Source organism: Dromaius novaehollandiae, chromosome W (assembly GCF_036370855.1).
Source record: "Dromaius novaehollandiae isolate bDroNov1 chromosome W, bDroNov1.hap1, whole genome shotgun sequence".
NCBI classification, from domain to species: domain Eukaryota; kingdom Metazoa; phylum Chordata; class Aves; order Casuariiformes; family Dromaiidae; genus Dromaius; species Dromaius novaehollandiae.
The window spans coordinates 43,223,108-43,240,596 of NC_088130.1; the positions used below are offsets into that span (position 1 = coordinate 43,223,108).

General features: G+C 42.0%; 1 protein-coding gene across 14 annotated transcripts in view; it reads left to right on the forward strand.

Annotated features, from left to right (window-relative positions):
• LOC112987015 (rho guanine nucleotide exchange factor 28) overlaps window positions 1-17,489 on the forward strand; it is a 133,736-nt gene that overhangs the window by 100,777 nt on the left and 15,470 nt on the right. For 13 of the 14 annotated variants that reach the window (XM_064499971.1, XM_064499978.1, XM_064499973.1 and 10 more), the window contains 10 exons: window positions 88-164; window positions 880-1,058; window positions 1,750-1,844; window positions 2,706-2,888; window positions 5,565-5,699; window positions 6,452-6,546; window positions 9,976-10,014; window positions 10,113-10,160; window positions 12,029-12,508; window positions 14,774-15,074. In XM_064499971.1, coding sequence (XP_064356041.1) covers window positions 88-164; window positions 880-1,058; window positions 1,750-1,844; window positions 2,706-2,888; window positions 5,565-5,699; window positions 6,452-6,546; window positions 9,976-10,014; window positions 10,113-10,160; window positions 12,029-12,508; window positions 14,774-15,074 — 1,632 coding nt within the window. The remainder of the gene's footprint in view (window positions 1-87; window positions 165-879; window positions 1,059-1,749; window positions 1,845-2,705; window positions 2,889-5,564; window positions 5,700-6,451; window positions 6,547-9,975; window positions 10,015-10,112; window positions 10,161-12,028; window positions 12,509-14,773; window positions 15,075-17,489) is intronic. The other variant, XM_064499977.1, reaches the window with a different exon arrangement.

Genomic DNA, 17,489 nt, shown 5'->3' on the forward strand with positions numbered 1-17,489 from the left:
CTCCCCTTTAAAAATATTAAAGAAGTTGTTAACTACAACTGTAATACCTTTTGTTAAAAAACATTCTCTTCTTTTTCTCATTTCAAGACATCTTAGCTCTGCTTCTGACTGATGCGCTGCTGTTTTTACAAGAAAAAGACCAAAAATATGTCTTTGCAGCTGTTGTAAGTATATTATCAGGCTTTTAAATATATACATTACATTTTTATTTGCCTATTTCTCAAAAGTTACGTTGTTTTTTCTGGTTATTCTCACACAATGTTTATTTTATTAATCCTAGTAATGTACTCAGAACAGCAATATGCCTGTATATGGAAAATAAAGTTTACTTTCAAAATTAAATAACATTTTTAGGAAGAGGGATGAAAATAGCAGAATGATTGGATATTTTTAGGCTCATGTCTTATCTGATTATGCAGATGGGAAGCAGAGCTAGTTCTTTCAATTATCTAAAAATAAATTTTAACTTCTAGTTCTGTAAAACAAAACTGAAGTTTTATTTTAACTGCAAATGTAGTAGTAAACTTATATAAAATATATGAAAGGTCTTGGATAGAAATTCCCAAACCAGTTATATAAATATAGAGCTTCAGTGCCATTGAACCTCTGGAATTTGTTTTTTAGCATGCACCCAATGCTTTACTCATCATGAATGCTGTAGAGTATTTCTCAAAATAATTAAAAAAGATGTCTGAATACTCAAAACTTACAGCGTTACGTTTGGTGAGAACACACATAGGCTGGCTATAAGTGGCAGGACTGTAATTAGTTCAGTTAATTGAAAAATCATGCTCTTCTAAGACTGTGGTCTTTTATAAGAGATTTTTAGAAGGTCTTTTATAATTTATCTTCTGTATGTGCTGTGACTGTTTCCCCTAGGACCAGAAGCCTTCAGTTATCTCCCTTCAGAAACTCATAGTAAGAGAAGTAGCCAACGAAGAAAGAGGGATGTTTCTGATTAGCGCTTCATCTGCAGGGCCTGAGATGTATGAGGTTCATACCAACTCCAAAGAGGAACGTAACAACTGGATGAGGCATATTCAAGATGCAGCGGAAAGGTAGAGCAAAAGGCTTCTGGTTTTCATTCTGCTAGTCCAAAGCAGATGCAAGGTCTGGTAGTCTCAAGGTAGGATTTGGATATTCCTGGCAGTGTGCTCTGCGCAGTGGATCCATTTTGTGAGGCTGGCCTTTCCTTTGAGCTCAGGATTCACAAACCTCAAAACCTCAGGATCAGTTCTGCCAAATTTCCAGTGGTGTTCGTGTTTTCCCACTGAATCAGTAGACCCTTCCCTCTCCTCGTTAGAAGTCTTTATCAGCCATTTTAAGTTTCCTTCACCTTTGCTTTGGCACTGGAGGCTTTTCAGAGTCCTGCAGATGCCCCTTTTGGGGAAATCCCCTGTCACTTCAGAAAATGGCCTGTTACCTTGGCATCAGTTCCTTAGGAATAGCAGGGAGAGCTTTGCTCCTCATGAGGCCCAGGGTATGATCAGCACAATAAACTTGTCTGGGGGCCAGTCACCAATTCACTGCATAATGCAGTCTTGGCGTAGTTAAAAGGAATCCTTCAGTCTGGCTTATATCCAGTTACTGTTTTTTAAAGAGGCAGACAAAGGGCTTGCTTGTAGATTGTAGCAGAAGTTGGTGTTAACGTTGTATTTTGTTTACAATGGATGTAGTACTTTACTTAAAATTAATATATGATGTGCAGATTTCACTTTATCCATCTTTGCTTGTCCTTTATCTCTAAAGTTGTCCAGAGGAAGAAGAAGAAGGAAAAATGAGTGAATCTGATGAGGATAGACGTATGGCTGAGGCCAAAGCATCCAGAATTCAGAAGTGTCAAGGTGTAGTACCTTTTCTGCTGCTCTGAGAGCTGCCATGTCCAGACAGTTCGGAATGAATGAATAACACCACACATACTGGCTGATGGGTTCAGAATGGCTTGATAGGCAGAATTCACAGGGTAGATGATGTATGATATGAATTTCCTGAAAGAGAACATTTGTCCAAGCATTTTATATTTTTGCTACATAACAGAGAGTGCAAAAGAAAAGGAAAAATGGATACTTTCAGAATAAACACTGAATTTCCCAGATTAACATTAAGTTGGCATAGTTTCCTGTTTTCAGAAATACCTCAGATCTTCACTGACTGAACAGCTTAGAGCGAGTTTATGGCATTTCATCTTCTGCTACTTCATTTTAATTTGAAAATGTAACTAATAGGGATAAATATAGCTTCCTTGACTCCCCTACACCCAGTCTGCAAATCTTCCTACTGCCTAGAGGAGAGAAATGCAAGTGATGCCCTTCCTTGAGACAGCCACAGGAAGGGCATTCTCAAGTGAGAGTTAATGTTCTTCCCTGACATTGATGCACTGAATCAGCATTTCTTCCGGCTGCCTGAGCCAGGTGCTTTTCTAGCATTGCTCATTGTCAGTGCAACAGGAGATGGCTGAGAGCCCCAGAGTGCAGCCAAGGCGGCCTCATCAGGGTAGGGCACTGGCCTGGCTCTCTGCCGGGTTTCATCAGCTTAGACTATGGGATGAATTTGGTTCCTGGCCACTTATAAAAGGCATTGTGCAACTCGGTTGCTCTGTTGAGTTAGCAGTGTCTATGTGGCATAAGGATTAGAAGGGTGAATGGGGAATGTGCTTTGCCTGCAGGATGGGAAATGTTAATTGAGTGTTCCATTTCTGTTGTCAGAATCATTGAGTAACCAGGACCAGCAGATCTGCAGTTATTTGGAAGACAAGTTGCATATCTATGCAGAACTGGGAAATATGAGTGGGTTTGAGGATGTTCATGTAGAACCTCACCTCCTTATCAAACCTGATTCTGGAGAAACTCCACAGGCTGCTTCACTGCTGGCAGCAGCACTCAGGGAAGGTGAGTTTGCATAGGAAAACTGAAATAGTGGCTCTCTGAGCGGGTATATACTTCATGGTATCAAAGTACAGCCATGTTGCCTTGTGTTATGATTCTGTCAAGTCTCAAGACCTTGGCACTGTCAAAACATGGCAACAAGACATTCAAGAGAAGTCTCTTAAGTTTATGCTTGTCAGATGTGTGAGATGGGACCTATCAGGTTATAAGATAAGGAACATGTTTGATGTCTAACATCACGTGTAAGCAGGGCCGTGGTGCTAGATTTCATCTCAGGAGTGTTTCATTAACTAGCCTCCTTGCAGTACAGCTTGTGAAATACGTCACAGGATGCAATACAGTATTGTATCTGGTCCCTGACCCCACCTACTTTGGTTGGTGACAGATCAGAATCATGTAGGGTCACATACAGATCAAACTGCAAGTGATCTTGGCAGATCTGCCAAGAAAGACCTGCCATACTTGTTGCAGGAGCTGTATTTTTCTGCATATCCTCTAGCAGGAAGCTGAGAGTATTGTCCTGTCTGCAGGACTGTCCTCTGAAAGAAGGAGGAGAATGATATTTGTGGTTGCCACATCCTATTAGAAGTTTAACGAAACTCCTGTTAAACTCGGCTAAAAAGAGTCCCAGTAAACTAAGCCATATCCAGCATGGGCCTTGTACTTTGAAAGCCTTCCTGTGATTATAAGATGTAGAGTTCAGAGCTCTTTGAGAAGTCGAGTGTGCAAAAGTTAACCATCACTGAGAGTGAGAAGAGCAATGGGCTAAATAATGACATTTCAACCTATAAAGCAGCAAGGGTTGACCTCCATCATCATTATGAAGTCAGAGAGCACTTTTAATGAAAATATTCCCTAGGTAGAGAATATAGGCCAGTGAGGCTATGGTAGATGTCATTTTAGCAGCCTAAAATGATAGCCTATGAATACACTCCTAATTCTGCCCACTTCTGCTTTTCACTTTCTCTCATGCTGATGTTGCTGTGGATGATGTCTTGGATTTCAGGGCTCTTCAGCACAGTCTAGTGAATTTACAGCAATTCATGGATATCATTTTCCAGTACAGAAGTACTAGGTTCCTAAGCTAGTAGCAGAGTCTATGGGATTCTTCTTCATGGTAGCTAAGGATAAAGTTAGGGAGCGTTTAAGCCAGTTGGGTATACACATATCAGTGGAATACATCCAAGGGTGCTGAGGGAGCTAGCAAATGTCATTGTGAGGCTGCTGTCTATCATTGAAAGATCATAGTGATCAGAGGAGGTTCCTGCTTACTGGAAGGCAACCATCACAACCATCTTCAAGGAGGAAGATAACGGGAACTACAGATCAGTGCATCACCTCAATCCCTGGGAAGGTGGTTGAGCAGATTCTCCTGGAAGCAAATTCCAACCACATGGTGACTGGGAAAAGCCAGTGTGGATTTATCAGTGGCAAACTGTGCCAGACCAACTGGACAACTCTTTGTGGTGAGGGGAGAGCAGAGTTTGCATGTTGTTTACCTTGACATCAGCAAGGCCTTCAGCACAGTCTGCCATAGTATCCTTATAGCCAAATGAGATATGGACTGCATAACTGGATGGAAAATTGCCTGAACTGCTGGACTCAAAGGGATATGATCAGCAGTACAAAGTACAACTGATGACCTGTTGTAAGTGAACTCTCTCAGGGATCAATACTGAGACCAATGCTATTTAACACATTCCTAATGAAGTGAACAGTGGATGGAATACACTGTCAGCAAGTTTGTGGGTGACCTCAAATTGATTAGCATGCTGGAGGGTAGGCTGCTATTCACAGAAACTTCTACGGACTGGAAAAATGGGCTGAGAAAAACCTCTGGAAGTTCTGCAAAGGCAAGTATGAAGTCCTGCATCTGGAACGGAGAACCCCACATATTGGTACAGGCTGGTTGCTGACTGGATAGAAAACAGCTTTGCAGAAATGGATGTAGGGGTCCTGATGGACAGCGAGCTGAACATGAACCAGCAATGTAGCCTCCTAGCAAAGAAAGCCAAACAGCATCGTGGGCTGCATTAGGAGAAGTGTCACCAGCAGGTGAAGGGAGGTGATTCTTGCCCTCTGTCAGCCCTTGTGAGACCACATCTGGAGTGCTATGTCCAGTGCTGGGCTCCCCAGTGCTAGAGACATGGACATACTGGAGTGAGTCTGGCAACTCCAGTTGGAGTGAGTCAAGATGATTAGGGTGCTGGAGCACATGATGTATTAGGAGAGGCTGAGAGACATGTGTCTGTCCAGCCTTGGGAGGAGATCGCTTGGTGGGATCTTTTTGCTGTCCTTAACTGCCTAATAGGAGGATGCAGAGAAGATGAAGTCAGACTTTTCATGGAGGTGCATGGTGGTAGGAATAAAGGCACAAGCTAGACCATGGGAAATTCCAATTAAATAAAAGGAAAAATTATTTACTGTGAGGGTGGTCAAAAACTGGAACAGGTTGCCAGAGGGATTGTGAAGTCTCTGTCCTTGGAGTTACTAAAAACTTATCTGGACAAAACCCTGAATGACCCGATCTTGTTGGACAAGCTTTGAGCAGGAGGGGTTTGGACTCAATGACCTGCAAAAGTCTCTTCCAACATCAGTTATTCTATTATTCTATGTCACTGATCAATGCATAAAGCACCTACTTAAAACAACTCTAATTCTTTATGTCTTCCTCTCTAGTTGAAAGTCTCCAAGTTGCTGTAATATCATCATCACAAGTGAGTGAAACAGAAAGATCATCAGAGGGAAGTACTGAAGAATTAAGCTTGAAACACAGACTTAGTGCAAATGAAATCTTGGAAACTTTTTGTGATGGTGAGTAAAACTTAATACTTTTACATATTCACATTGTCAAACTAACTGATACAAGAATTCTTTTTGGAAGGCTTTTTCACACTATGGCGGAATCAATAGAAAACAATGTAATAAAAGTTGTCTTTGGGCAAATGTTAAAATAATGTAAATTGTCATATGGCTTCATTGAAATAAATAGATATTTGCATCCACTACAGCTTTTCTGTAGCACATGTCTGCAGTCAGCATTATTGAGCCAGATTTGCATGTCTCCTTACATATTACCTGGATACTTTCTAGTTGTTTTTGCTCAGTTCCATAGCAAATCTATACTGCAGTGTAGGCTGTTTCCAGAGTCAGCCAGTTTAATCAGAAGCTGGAAAATCAATTGGTTAGCAGGACTGACATTCCAATCGTTTCGGATATAAAAGGTATAATATGGATTTCTAATCTTGCACTGAAATGCAAATAAAGTCCTGTAAAAAACATTGCTGAAGAGCATTTTCAGTGATATGGCTGTATTTATATCCTAACTTTTGTAAGTGAAACGCTTCTAATTTTTAAGGTAGGAAAACTAGATTGTCCTGCCTGTGCCATCCTTTCTTCCAGATGGGTATTTCTCATCCCTAGAATCTATTAGCTCGCTCCGAATTATGTAACTCTCTAATTTCAGGATCCTGTGAGTAGCTGTAATAAAATGTGCCATTTGTTTCTGTAGTCAGAATATGTTTTGATACCTTTCTCATGCATTCCATTGGGTTTTTATTTGTTAGATGCAGAAATGAAAGGAGATGAGGAATCATCTGAAGTCTGTCTCAGTGCTAGCCCTGTTGAAAAGGAAATGGCGGTTGCCAGTCGCGAGGATAAGGTATCTTAACTGCTTTCTCTTGCTGTGTTGCTCTTACCACTCTGGGCACTGGGAGTGTAACTGCTGTTCAAGTTCCTACAAGGTATCTAAAGACTGTTCCAAAACCCAAAGCACAGAATAGGCAGATTTCATCCAAGTCCAGATGATACAATTTATTAAAGATCACTATAGTTAACAATCAATTTAAAAAAGCAATCATAAACAATCCAGAGCCAGAACAATTTTCCTGCCAGGCTTACAGATCCAGTACCACTTGTATGGGCTGCTTAAGGGCCTGGTTCTCTGCTGTCATCCTTCAATACATCCATCTCTGTGGGGCTGATAATAGTATCCCCTCTGCTTCCTCTTCCTTTTTTCAGGATGATGAAAGTGTCCTGCAATGACAGAGACCTCAGCTAATGCAAAGACTTAGGCCTTGGAGAACTTCCTGCTGAGAACAAGCATATAAAATAGGATGGACTCTTAAAAATAAGTTTTACTCTTAAACAAATCTATGGAAAAAGCAGACCCAAAAGTCAGTTTGAGGCAGAATTATGAATGACAAATTTCAGGTAGCAGCAGAGAGCTTTAGAGCAAGAGCATTATGAACTGTTGTGTGGAAATTAACTGAACTATAGTAGTGGAGTCCTTAGATGGAGAAGCAGGACAACAGAAAGGAATAAAGGGGAGAGACAAAATGAGAATACACAACCAGAAATAAAAAGCAAAGTTTGCTAGAAAAGGTTTGCTAGATATTTAGCATTAGGGGTACCCTGTCTGCGTCAAATCTGAAAGAGGTCGGAGTGCCTGAAACCTTGTCTGTTTTGCCTAGCTATTTCTGTAAGACTCCTACTAATATTCTCTCTCCCTATAAACCTAGCCTCATGTTTGGCTTTAGATTATCACCTACCAGACTGCTGTGCTGGAAGAGGGTAGGAAGAAGAGCGGATTTGGCAAAAAAGAAAAAAGAAAAAAAAAAGTGTCTGTGAGGGAGTACAGAAGCTAGGTGAAATGAAATAGAGTAACCTGACAGAGCATGGAGGGGCTCAGATCTACATCGTTAAAAGTTTCAGTAGCTCCGCAGCAAAACATTGCCGTTAGGGTTATAGAGAAGATGGAGCCAGGCTTTTCTCGGAGGTGCACAGTGAAAGGATGAGAATCAATGGTTACAAGTTGCAGGAGGGGAAATTCTGACTGTATGTAAGAGAAAAAAAAATCGCCATGAAGGGTGGTTAGGTACTGGAACAGGTTGCCCAGGGAGGTTGTGGGATCTCCGTCTGTAGAGTTTTCTGGGACTTAACTAGACAAAGAGCAATTGCATCTAACTTTGAAGCTAGCCTCACTTTGAGCAGTGGGCTGGAACAGGTGATCTCCAGCAAGCCCTTCCAACCTTAGTTATTATTCTGCTCTAGCATATCATTTGGGCAGCATTCATGTCACATTTTACTGTGTAGTGATGAGACTTACCAGGAGATGGCAGAAGGAGCACGTGAACCAGGCGTGAGAGGCCTCCAGGGCAAAGGGGTTCCGCAGCCTCCCTGGGCTGCTGGGGATGCTGCCGTGGGCAAGCTGGCTCTGCAGGGCTCAGCCCAGCTGGCCTGCAAAACAGTAGCCAGGATGCCAAAATGAAAGCCACAGCTCCCAGGGCTGGATGCTGACCACACAGCAGATGGAAGAAAGCTGCCTGTGCAGCACAGGGGATCTGAAGTGGGTAGCCATGGGATGTGGTCCCCATCTTGGCCTGTTCCCTCTTCTGCTCCTAGTTTTGCACCAGGTGCTGGGGCAGAGTGGCAGGGGAGTGATGGTGGCCCGCAGCATGGGTTGTAGACTTGAATATGATGCCTCAGTCCTAACCACGTTTAGAGGACTTGTGCTGAAGCTGTAACTGATGCAGCTGGAACGCTGTTGTCACCCCAGCTAGCTGGGCTAAAGCTGCCTGAGTTGCATCTCCTGGCACCGAAGTCCCATGCCCAGCTGCCGTGAGTTGACGGTAGGTGCTTGGGTTGGCCACTCACTACCTCTTAGCAATGCCAAAGCCAGCTGAGCCTTTAATCCCACTGTATACCTCCTCTTTTAAATTAAAGAGGGTTTCAAAGAATAAAAGAAAGCAGTTGACCCTGCCACGCTGTTGAGCATATGGGCTCTCCTTTGTACACTATAGCTCCTCCTCACCCTGCCTGCATGTCCTTCCTCTCTCTCTCTCTCTCTCTCACTTCTCTTCCCTGCTCTTCCTCCTTGCGTGCGGCTCATCTCTGCAGCCTGGCAGAGGGAAGGCAGAGCTCCCTTGTGTCAGTCCTCATGCTGCGTAGGGACAGACATGCGAAATCTTCAGCTTCTGGCTGCAGAGTGGAACAGTTGTTTGGGTCATGGTGCAGTGGGAAGACGGGGTGAAGGTGGGAGGAATGAAAGGAAATAGAGAAGGGAGATAATTAGGGAAAAAGAGGGGGGGTGAAGGAAGTGCAGCAGCTGATGCTCACTTTCCCCTTCATCTGTCTGCATTTTGAGCTGTATTTTGGGGCTTGGTCTTTTTGATCCTCATTTTCAGTTATCACAGCTAAATAGAGCAGCTGCTTTGTTCTCTGTAACAGAAAATGAGACTCAGTAGAGAACTCAGGAGAATCAGAGAAAGCAAATATCCCCAGAACCCTCCTCCACTCCTCTGAAAGAAGCTAACAGAAATCATACAGGAAGTCTTTTCAGTGTAGCCTCAGAAGGGATTGTTTTATTTCTCCACTTTTTCACCTTATCTTTCTCAGAGGAGCTGTTTTTCATACTGAAAGGATTATGGGTGGCTTCACCCCATAAATTCAAAAATGTTCTTAGGAAAAAGGAATCGGGTGGAAAGTGTAAAATGGCTGAGTCTGGTTGGAGAACAGCGAGCCTGGTTGCAATGTACAGTAGTAAGCACATTGGTACATTTTTCAGAGGACAGCAGGCACTCAGCTCTGGCTTAATGTCCCACAGCACATTTAAGGCATTCACTATAACCCGCTAACACAACTTCTGTTAGCTTCTTGCTATATTAGTAGCTTCATTTTTGAAGAATCTTGAGCTGTTTCATCCGACTGTAAGTAATCTAAACCCACTCTGCTGTATATACAGAAGTCTGGTTACTGTATTTCAAAACTGTCAAATAAACAAAGCATGAATGGAAATATCTTTTCTGCGTAGCATTAGTCACAAGAGGATTAAAATTGTGGATGAAATATTTTTGTTTTTACAGTTGTGCTTAGAATCTCTAGTGATTTCCACAGAAACTCTAGTGTTGAAGAATTATTAGTCCTCATAGGTTACTGCTTCTGTCTTTTTTCACATACCCACGAAAAGGTTTGACTCAGCACTGCATGTATTAGCAATATGAATGTCTCCACTATTAAAAAAAAAAATTACCTAGAAGATACAATTGTGAAGTTAACAACTACTTTTTAAAGCAACATGTGTTTATTTTAGGGAGGAAGTATGAGTTTCCCAGGATCTACAGGGACAGAGGTGAGTTTATTTAAACCCCAGACAGAATGTACTAACATTTATTAGTATTTAGTTAACAGTGGTTAAAGCTTTGAAAATCCTTCTCTTTTATTTTCTAGATTGTACAAGCAATCCAGAATTTAACCCGTCTCTTGTACAGCATACAGGTGACTACTCCACTGTTAACTTTGTAGAGTAATGAGTCTTAATAATTTACTTCTTAAGGTTTGTTTTTTTTATCTTGCCCTACTTTTAGACATTGTCAGTGATATTCAGCTCTTCTGAATATTGCGTAATTTGTCATATGCTATAGTATTATTGTACATCAGAGGTGTGTTTCATTTAAGGACTCCATAATGCTTGCTTGGAGGTCATTTTCCCCTCAGAAGGATGTGTGTACAGTCCAAAAATCTAGGGAGAAAGTTGAATCGGACTGATGCCATTTCACGTAGAGATTTTTGAAATTATCGTTCAAAACGTTCAAAACTAAGTATATTGTTTAGAATAGTCTCCTGGCTACTTCTAAACGGTGCACTGCCACGTAGTAGCAAATCAACCTGTTATAGATATTTCAATTAAATTAATAAATTAATTAATTGTGTGCGTTCTGTAGGGCCCTAGTCTGAAGCTTTTGCCTCTTTCATGCCAAGTTTGAACATTTTTATTCATTTTTTCCTATTTAGGTTTAATTTTAAGGTTTTATTTCAAAATGTTTCATTTCAGTACGTTTGATTTTTAAATCTTCTTGGCATTAGCATATTTCATAATAATCCTGGAAGTCTTGGACTTAGAAGTTACGTGGATTGAAGCAATGCAAAAGCAAAATAAAAAGCTTGTAATTTAGGCAAAATTTTCAAAAACCAGAAACATAAATGACTTAAAGCCAAAGGCAGTAGAATAATAATCAGCATCATGCCTTATTGTTCAGACTGTGAAAATTTGCATAAGCTGGCAGTATAGGTGCAGAAAAAAAAGTAGAGGATCTTGTCCTTGCTGTGTTTACAAATCACTGGAACTGACTCAATACTGGGGGAAGAGCCAAGAAATGTGGGAACTGCACATTGCATAAAGCTAAAGAGTCTTTCTGGAGTGGATGGCATGGGGTAACTGGGTTGTGGGAATTTTCTGGGAATGCCTACTGAAGTGGATTCCCATGTCAGCTCTTGGAAATAGGCTGTGGATTAAATGCCTTAGTAGATATAGGGCTTCCTTGCTTTTTTTCTTCTTCTTAATCGCAGCTATTTTTTTGGTATTATTGGAGGATGTCACAATCTTTAATGCAAACAACATCCCAACATCCTTGTGAAGGATGGAACATAGCTATCTCTGTTGTAAAATAAGCAATTGAAACAGAAAAAACTGAAATCATGATTACACTACAGATTTCTGCTGCAACAGACAACTCAGTCAGGTGCATGTAGAAGTCCTGACGATGTGGCTACGTTGGCAGGTGCCTGTAGTACTGATGTTAGTAAGAATACCTTGTGCAGGTCAGCAAGGAGAGCCTTAGGGTTGAAGCAAGCTATACTGGAAACAGTGCGGTTTTCCCCATAGCACTCTTAGCATACGTCTGGCCTCTGTGACTTGTCCAGTGTCACACAGGAATTCTGTAGCAGAGAAAGGTTTAAGCCCAGAATTCCCATCTACTAGACCATTGCCTTTTTGCTCTCTTTAACCATAAAATATGCTGTATTCTTACATGACTGAACAGCATCTGATAGAACAGGACCCCAACTGTAATTGAAGTGCGTAGGCACAGCTGTAACAAACATTTCGTTACATACAACAATACCAAGTGCAAACCAGAAGCACTGTTAAAAGTGCTTGAAATGGTTGAGTGCTTTTAGAAACATCTCTTAACGTAGGCATGAACACAGAATTCTCTACTTGCATGATGAGTGAACTCCAAAAAAGCATTAAGCGCTGATATTAAGGGAGGATGAAACATTTTTATATAATGCTTGTATGGAAAAATGCAAAACCAGATAAATGCTAGTATGTAAACATTGGTATTTGATTTTGTTGTGGTGACTAGGCAGCATTAACTATCCAGGACAGCCACAGAGAGCTCCATAAGTTACTCCTGCAAGAGAACGAGAAGACCAGTCGGGGTCACAGTTCTCGGGTAAACGTCCTACTGGAACAAGCAAAATATCGGAATTTGGAAAAACAAAGGGAAGAGCTGGCAAACATACACAAACTTAAGCAGCAGTTTCAGCAAGAGCAGCAGCGCTGGTCCCGGGAATGCGAGCAGCGGCAGCGGGAGCAGGAGGCAAGGGAGAGCCGACTGGGGCAGCGGGAGAGGGAATGCGGGTGTCAAGAGGAGCTGCTTGAGCGGAGCCGCGAGGGACTGGAGCTGCAGCTGCAGGAGTACGAGCAGAGCCTGGAAAGGCTCCAGGAGGGCCAGAAAATGGTGGAGAAAGAAAAAGACAGTGTGAAAATGCAGCAGAAGCTGCTCTGGCACTGGAAGCACAGTCGTCAAAGCAGCCTGTTTTCATCCTCAGGGAGCCATGAGGTATATGTTTCCCCACCATAATTATATCCCTAACTCTAGAGCTATAGAAGCTTACACTGAAGAAGAGACTAGTACATCTGGGTTTTTGAGAGCAGTCTTGTTTGTTGGTTGGTAACTTAATGAGTGAGTGTGTGGAAAGCTGAGGTTCAGGTATATCCAAGGGCTTTATTTGAAGCTGGGATCCCTGCAGAAATCATACTCAGGCACATGGGCTCAGGTATATCCAGGGGCTTTATTTTAAGCTGGGAGCCCTGCAGAAATCATACTCAGACCCATGGGTATTAAACTGAGGAGATGGAAATTGTAACTAGGAGAATCTGTTTTATTCTGCTTTGCCACCAAGTAATAGGGGTAAACATTTGCTTCCCTCTGGCAAGAGACACCCTGCTCTCACTTCTTAGAGGAAAGCTAAATCATTGTAATGTTTGAGCTGCTTAAAGCTTTTATGAAGAGTCTTCAGCCACTGTCCTTATTTATGGGTGACAACACTCTTTCTAGTGAGGAACAGAGGCTTCTCCAGGAGTGGGAAATTCCTGGCTGCCCTAAAGCCTACGTATCAGCCCCTTTGCCTGCCATCTTGTTCCCCTGCAACAAGCAGCTTCTTGGGGGAAGAAGGTGGTGTGTGGCTGCTTTGTGCTCCATCCCAACAGCCTTGGCAATATAATTGCCTAAGGATGGTCATTATTAGTTGCTGTAGTTTAGATCAGCTCTGAGGCTGCTTAAAGAGTTATTAGTAAAAATTATCAAGTTTTTATTGAAGCTGAGGATGAAGAAGAGAGGCTGACTCTGAACTCGGCTGGTTAGATGCTCACCTGGCAGGTGGGCCCTGGGCTCTAGTCCCTGCACTGGTGAATGGTGTCTTGATTTCCATTACTGTTCTTTAAAGCACCTGAAAATCAAAACATTTTTGCTTGGATTTTGCATGTATTGAAAGCTCTGTGATCCAAACATTCCCCCGTGCCCCCCCCCCCCCCTCGTATTCATTTTCACAAGAAAAATTTTAAAGCCCTTCTTCAGGTCATCAGTTCTTGCTAGTTCTTCAGCTGGCAACTGACCCATAGTGGGCAGTGGCAGTTAGGTGTCTAGGCTTCTGCCCATAGGAGGAAATGAAGGGTTGGCTGCTGGCCTCCCCTTTTTAATCCAGCTTTTGTGAACACTGTGTGAACATGACTTACCCATATATGCTTGCCCAGCCCGAACAGCGAAGGCACTACATATTAGTATAGTTTGCAATAAAATTTTGACTAATTTGGCAGTACTTATGAAATGGATGAGAAACAAAAACTGAACTTGCCCATCAACTTTAATGAATGGAACTTTTCAAATTATGGGGGAAGAGGAGGTTGAAGGATGGTAGTCTGATGCAGGGATGGCCAGTATTTCACATATCGAGAGCCAAAATAATAAAATGTTTAGTGTTAAAGAGCCACAAGCTTTAAGTAGTTCTCAGTCTGGTATTCCATGCGTAAGACTACTTTTATTCTTATTTCAAGTAAACTGCATGGCATTTAATGCATGCCAGCCTTTGGGATCTTCTTTGTCTTGCACCTTCCACTATCATAGTCTCTGCAGCAGCAGAGAGCTGGCTGAGCGGTACTCCAGTAAGTCAGTACTCCCAGCCCTATATTTTTGCAGTTACACTGAGCCCTAAGTTCACTAGCTAGTACTGGATGGCCAGATATTGCAGCCACTGATGGTTTCTGCTCCTGCTTTATCATGAGCATAGCCTTGATAAATATCTGCATGTGGGGAGTCTTTGCAGGGGTTGCGTTTTCAGCCCCCAAGGAGCCATGTGCAGCTTGCAGACTGCTATTTAGTATCCCTGATTTGACTGGTGCAATCCTGTTACCTATGTTCCCATGTCTATATAAGGCGCAATGTTATCATTGGATTGCAGCGTACGCAGACTTACATATGTGAAATGGTCCCTTCCTGAGCCACTGGGCAAAACATTAACCCCCTAAAAGGAGTAAGCTCAGTACCTCCCAGGTATCAGCCCTTTGTTTTTTGCTATTTGGCAATTTTTACTGTGTCTTCCTGTGTTTTGAGAGGGGCTAAGGCAAAATATACTAGATTATTGCTGTTCTATTCCTGAACATACAACAAATTTAATATATTTCAGTCTTAATGTCTTGGAAATTAAGTGGCAATTTGTTATGAATCCTCCTTCTTTTTGGCAGTTAACTTATGGTATGCTGGTAGAAGGATTCTTCTGGAGCTGGACAAAGGTGAAAAGCTGTTTTCTTGCATTTTTTTCTTCTGCAGATAGTGGGACAGAATTCATCGGACAGCTTACATGGCGAAAATTCATTCTGCTTAAATGAAGCTGTAGTACATATGTCTCTAAGCAGTCTCAGCAGATCAGATTCTTCTCTAGTTTATGAGGATGGTATGTATGGGCTGAACATCTCAAACTCGGACACAGCAAGGACTAGTGAAAATCAGGTGCACCTCAAAATGGACAGTTCTTGTCAGCCAACATTGACCAATGAACTCTGGAAATCTTCTGGTCCTTACCAGCAGGTGTCTTTCTCCTGCAAAAGCAACAAAGATGCATTTAATAATGGTAATTAATACTTTATTATTTAACAGGTAGTATGGGCAGTATGCCACCTCTCAGGATGATTAGTTCTAGGAATGAAGGCAGCTTGGCAGCAGTGGAAGCAGGAAGTTTTGCTGAAACAATTGTATGCCCCTTTTTTGTGCGTGTCAAGGATAGGGGAGCAAATGAGCAAACAGAACAAAAATACAGTAATTTTTTGCAAACAAGATATCCCATCTCTGTCTGCGTAAAGGTATTTGGTATGTCATTGTTTCCAGATCCTTTCCCAGTGGTTTGTGGGGTGGTTTTTCTTTTTTTTTTTTTTTTTAACTGCTTTTGGGTTTTTTTTTTTTTTCATTCACTCTTGCATTTTACTGACTGCTATAAAACATATGTGCATTACTTGGTAGTTCCAAGTTAGAATAGCTTTTGATTTACCAGCTTAAATTGATAATCTGTGCTTGAAGACCATCCTCTTTTCTTCATTGCGGATGAACTGAGAGTACCTTTAAAGTGTTGTTGTGGAAAGAAAATGACATCACTTCTAAAGGATAATATTATTTTTAACAGTAAGTAGCTGTTTGTTAAGAATAGCTCTTACTTTTTTTGTTTTTATATTTTCCCCAAATCCCAAAAGTACGTGGATTCTGTGGTAGTTACCCATTGTGGCTACCAAAATGAGCAGAAGAGGGCTTGTATCTGAGCACTGCACAGTGCACTGGAAATTCCGTGAAGAACTTACAAACATGCTAGTACTAAACTCTGAAGTATCTAGCTTTTATTTTTCATGTTGCACAGTGCTAGTTTCAGTCTTACTTGGTATCTTCATTTGTTCATTATGGTCAGAGTTGTAGAACAGCTTGTAAATACACAGCATCTGAAAGCCATAGTGGACTATCGTGCACTTTTGGTGTAATACATTAAATGATCTGGCCAAGTTTTCCTGCATGACTTCCTCTGGGATCCCTGTGACACAAGGAAAGTCAGCACTCCAGGGCCCAAGCTCCCATCTTTTTTGCAGCTGTCAAAGTTGTTGTTCAAACAAAAAAGTCCTTGATTGAGGAACTGGCTCCTTAATACTCTTTGTGATGTATTAAATAGGCATCCACTACAGCCTTACTAGAACATCATCCTCCCCAGTATACAGATTGCCAAAATAGCATTTTATAATCAAAGGTAGGGCAGGTTAGTCTCATCACCACAATCAGGAAACCAAGCTGATTAGTAAAAGAGATTAATATTTCTAAAAATGCCTAAATAATTAGCCTGGTGAAACCTGTTCAGGTTTGACTGAAGCTGCCATTTTAGTGATAGGTTAGCTAAGCTAGTGCAAATTTGAAAAGGAACACATATGTGGGTTTAAACCTCTCAAAAGTGGATTAGCTTGCCCTGGCAAAGGTTCATATGCAAGCTAACCGGGACACACTGTATTGAGCCCACATGAGAGAGTCTGGTTTAATTAAACTGGCTTGCACTGGTTTATTTGCATTGATTCTGAGATAAGCTGGTGGAGCTTCTGAGTGTAAAGATGCCCTTCACCTGCAGTGGGCTGACAACAAGCCAGCACTACGTTCAGCTGCTGTCATGGCCTCTGGGTAGCCACTCTTGTATTGCTCTGGTAGCAGGGCAGCAGTGCAGTCTCAGCAGCTTGGAGAGCAACACTGGCTACAAAACCTGCCCAAGAGGTAGAGTAACAGGCTAGTTGAAATCTCTCTGCTTAGGCTAAGTCGTATCTGTAAAAGCTGTAGTTACTGCCTTGCTTGAGTCACAAGACACCTTTGGCAACACAGGGCAGCAGATACTTGCAGCATCCTGATGGCGCAGATGGTGTTGTGAAGCCCCCAGCACATTGCTAGAGCAGGCAGGGTTGTGAACCTCCCCCGAGACAGATGTGTGATCACATTCCATAATCATATTTGTAACTTGGAGGATGACAAGTATCTTATACTGTGATCATGCAGTGCATGAGTCTGCATGATTCAGGCTTACTGCTGTCATGCACCATGAGCTGCCGTATGGGGAGCAGGGAATGAGAAGAACTCTAAACTTCCCCTGAAAGACAGATGGCATCTGAAGCCCTCCCCAGCAAGTAGCTCCTCACATGGAAATGAAGTAAATCAGTCGTTCTTAAGCAATATGAATCAAGCTGGACAGTATCAATGTTTCATACGAGGAAGCTGATTCCTTTGTGGTGGTGTTTTCTGGCCATGCTTTTTCCCTAGAGAGTTTAGCAGAAGCTAAGAAGATCTCTGACCTTGTGCCTGTATTTCCTGACTCCTCTGCAGAATAAAGACAGTTCTGGTCACTGTGAAGGAAAGCCAGTGGGATGCAATGAAAGAAATACCAGGAAGAGTTTGAAAGCTAGCTGAAACTTTTCATATTCTTTTGCTAACAGAATTTTGTGACATCTTTCTGCGTTTTTCTGTGTGTGAAGTTTCT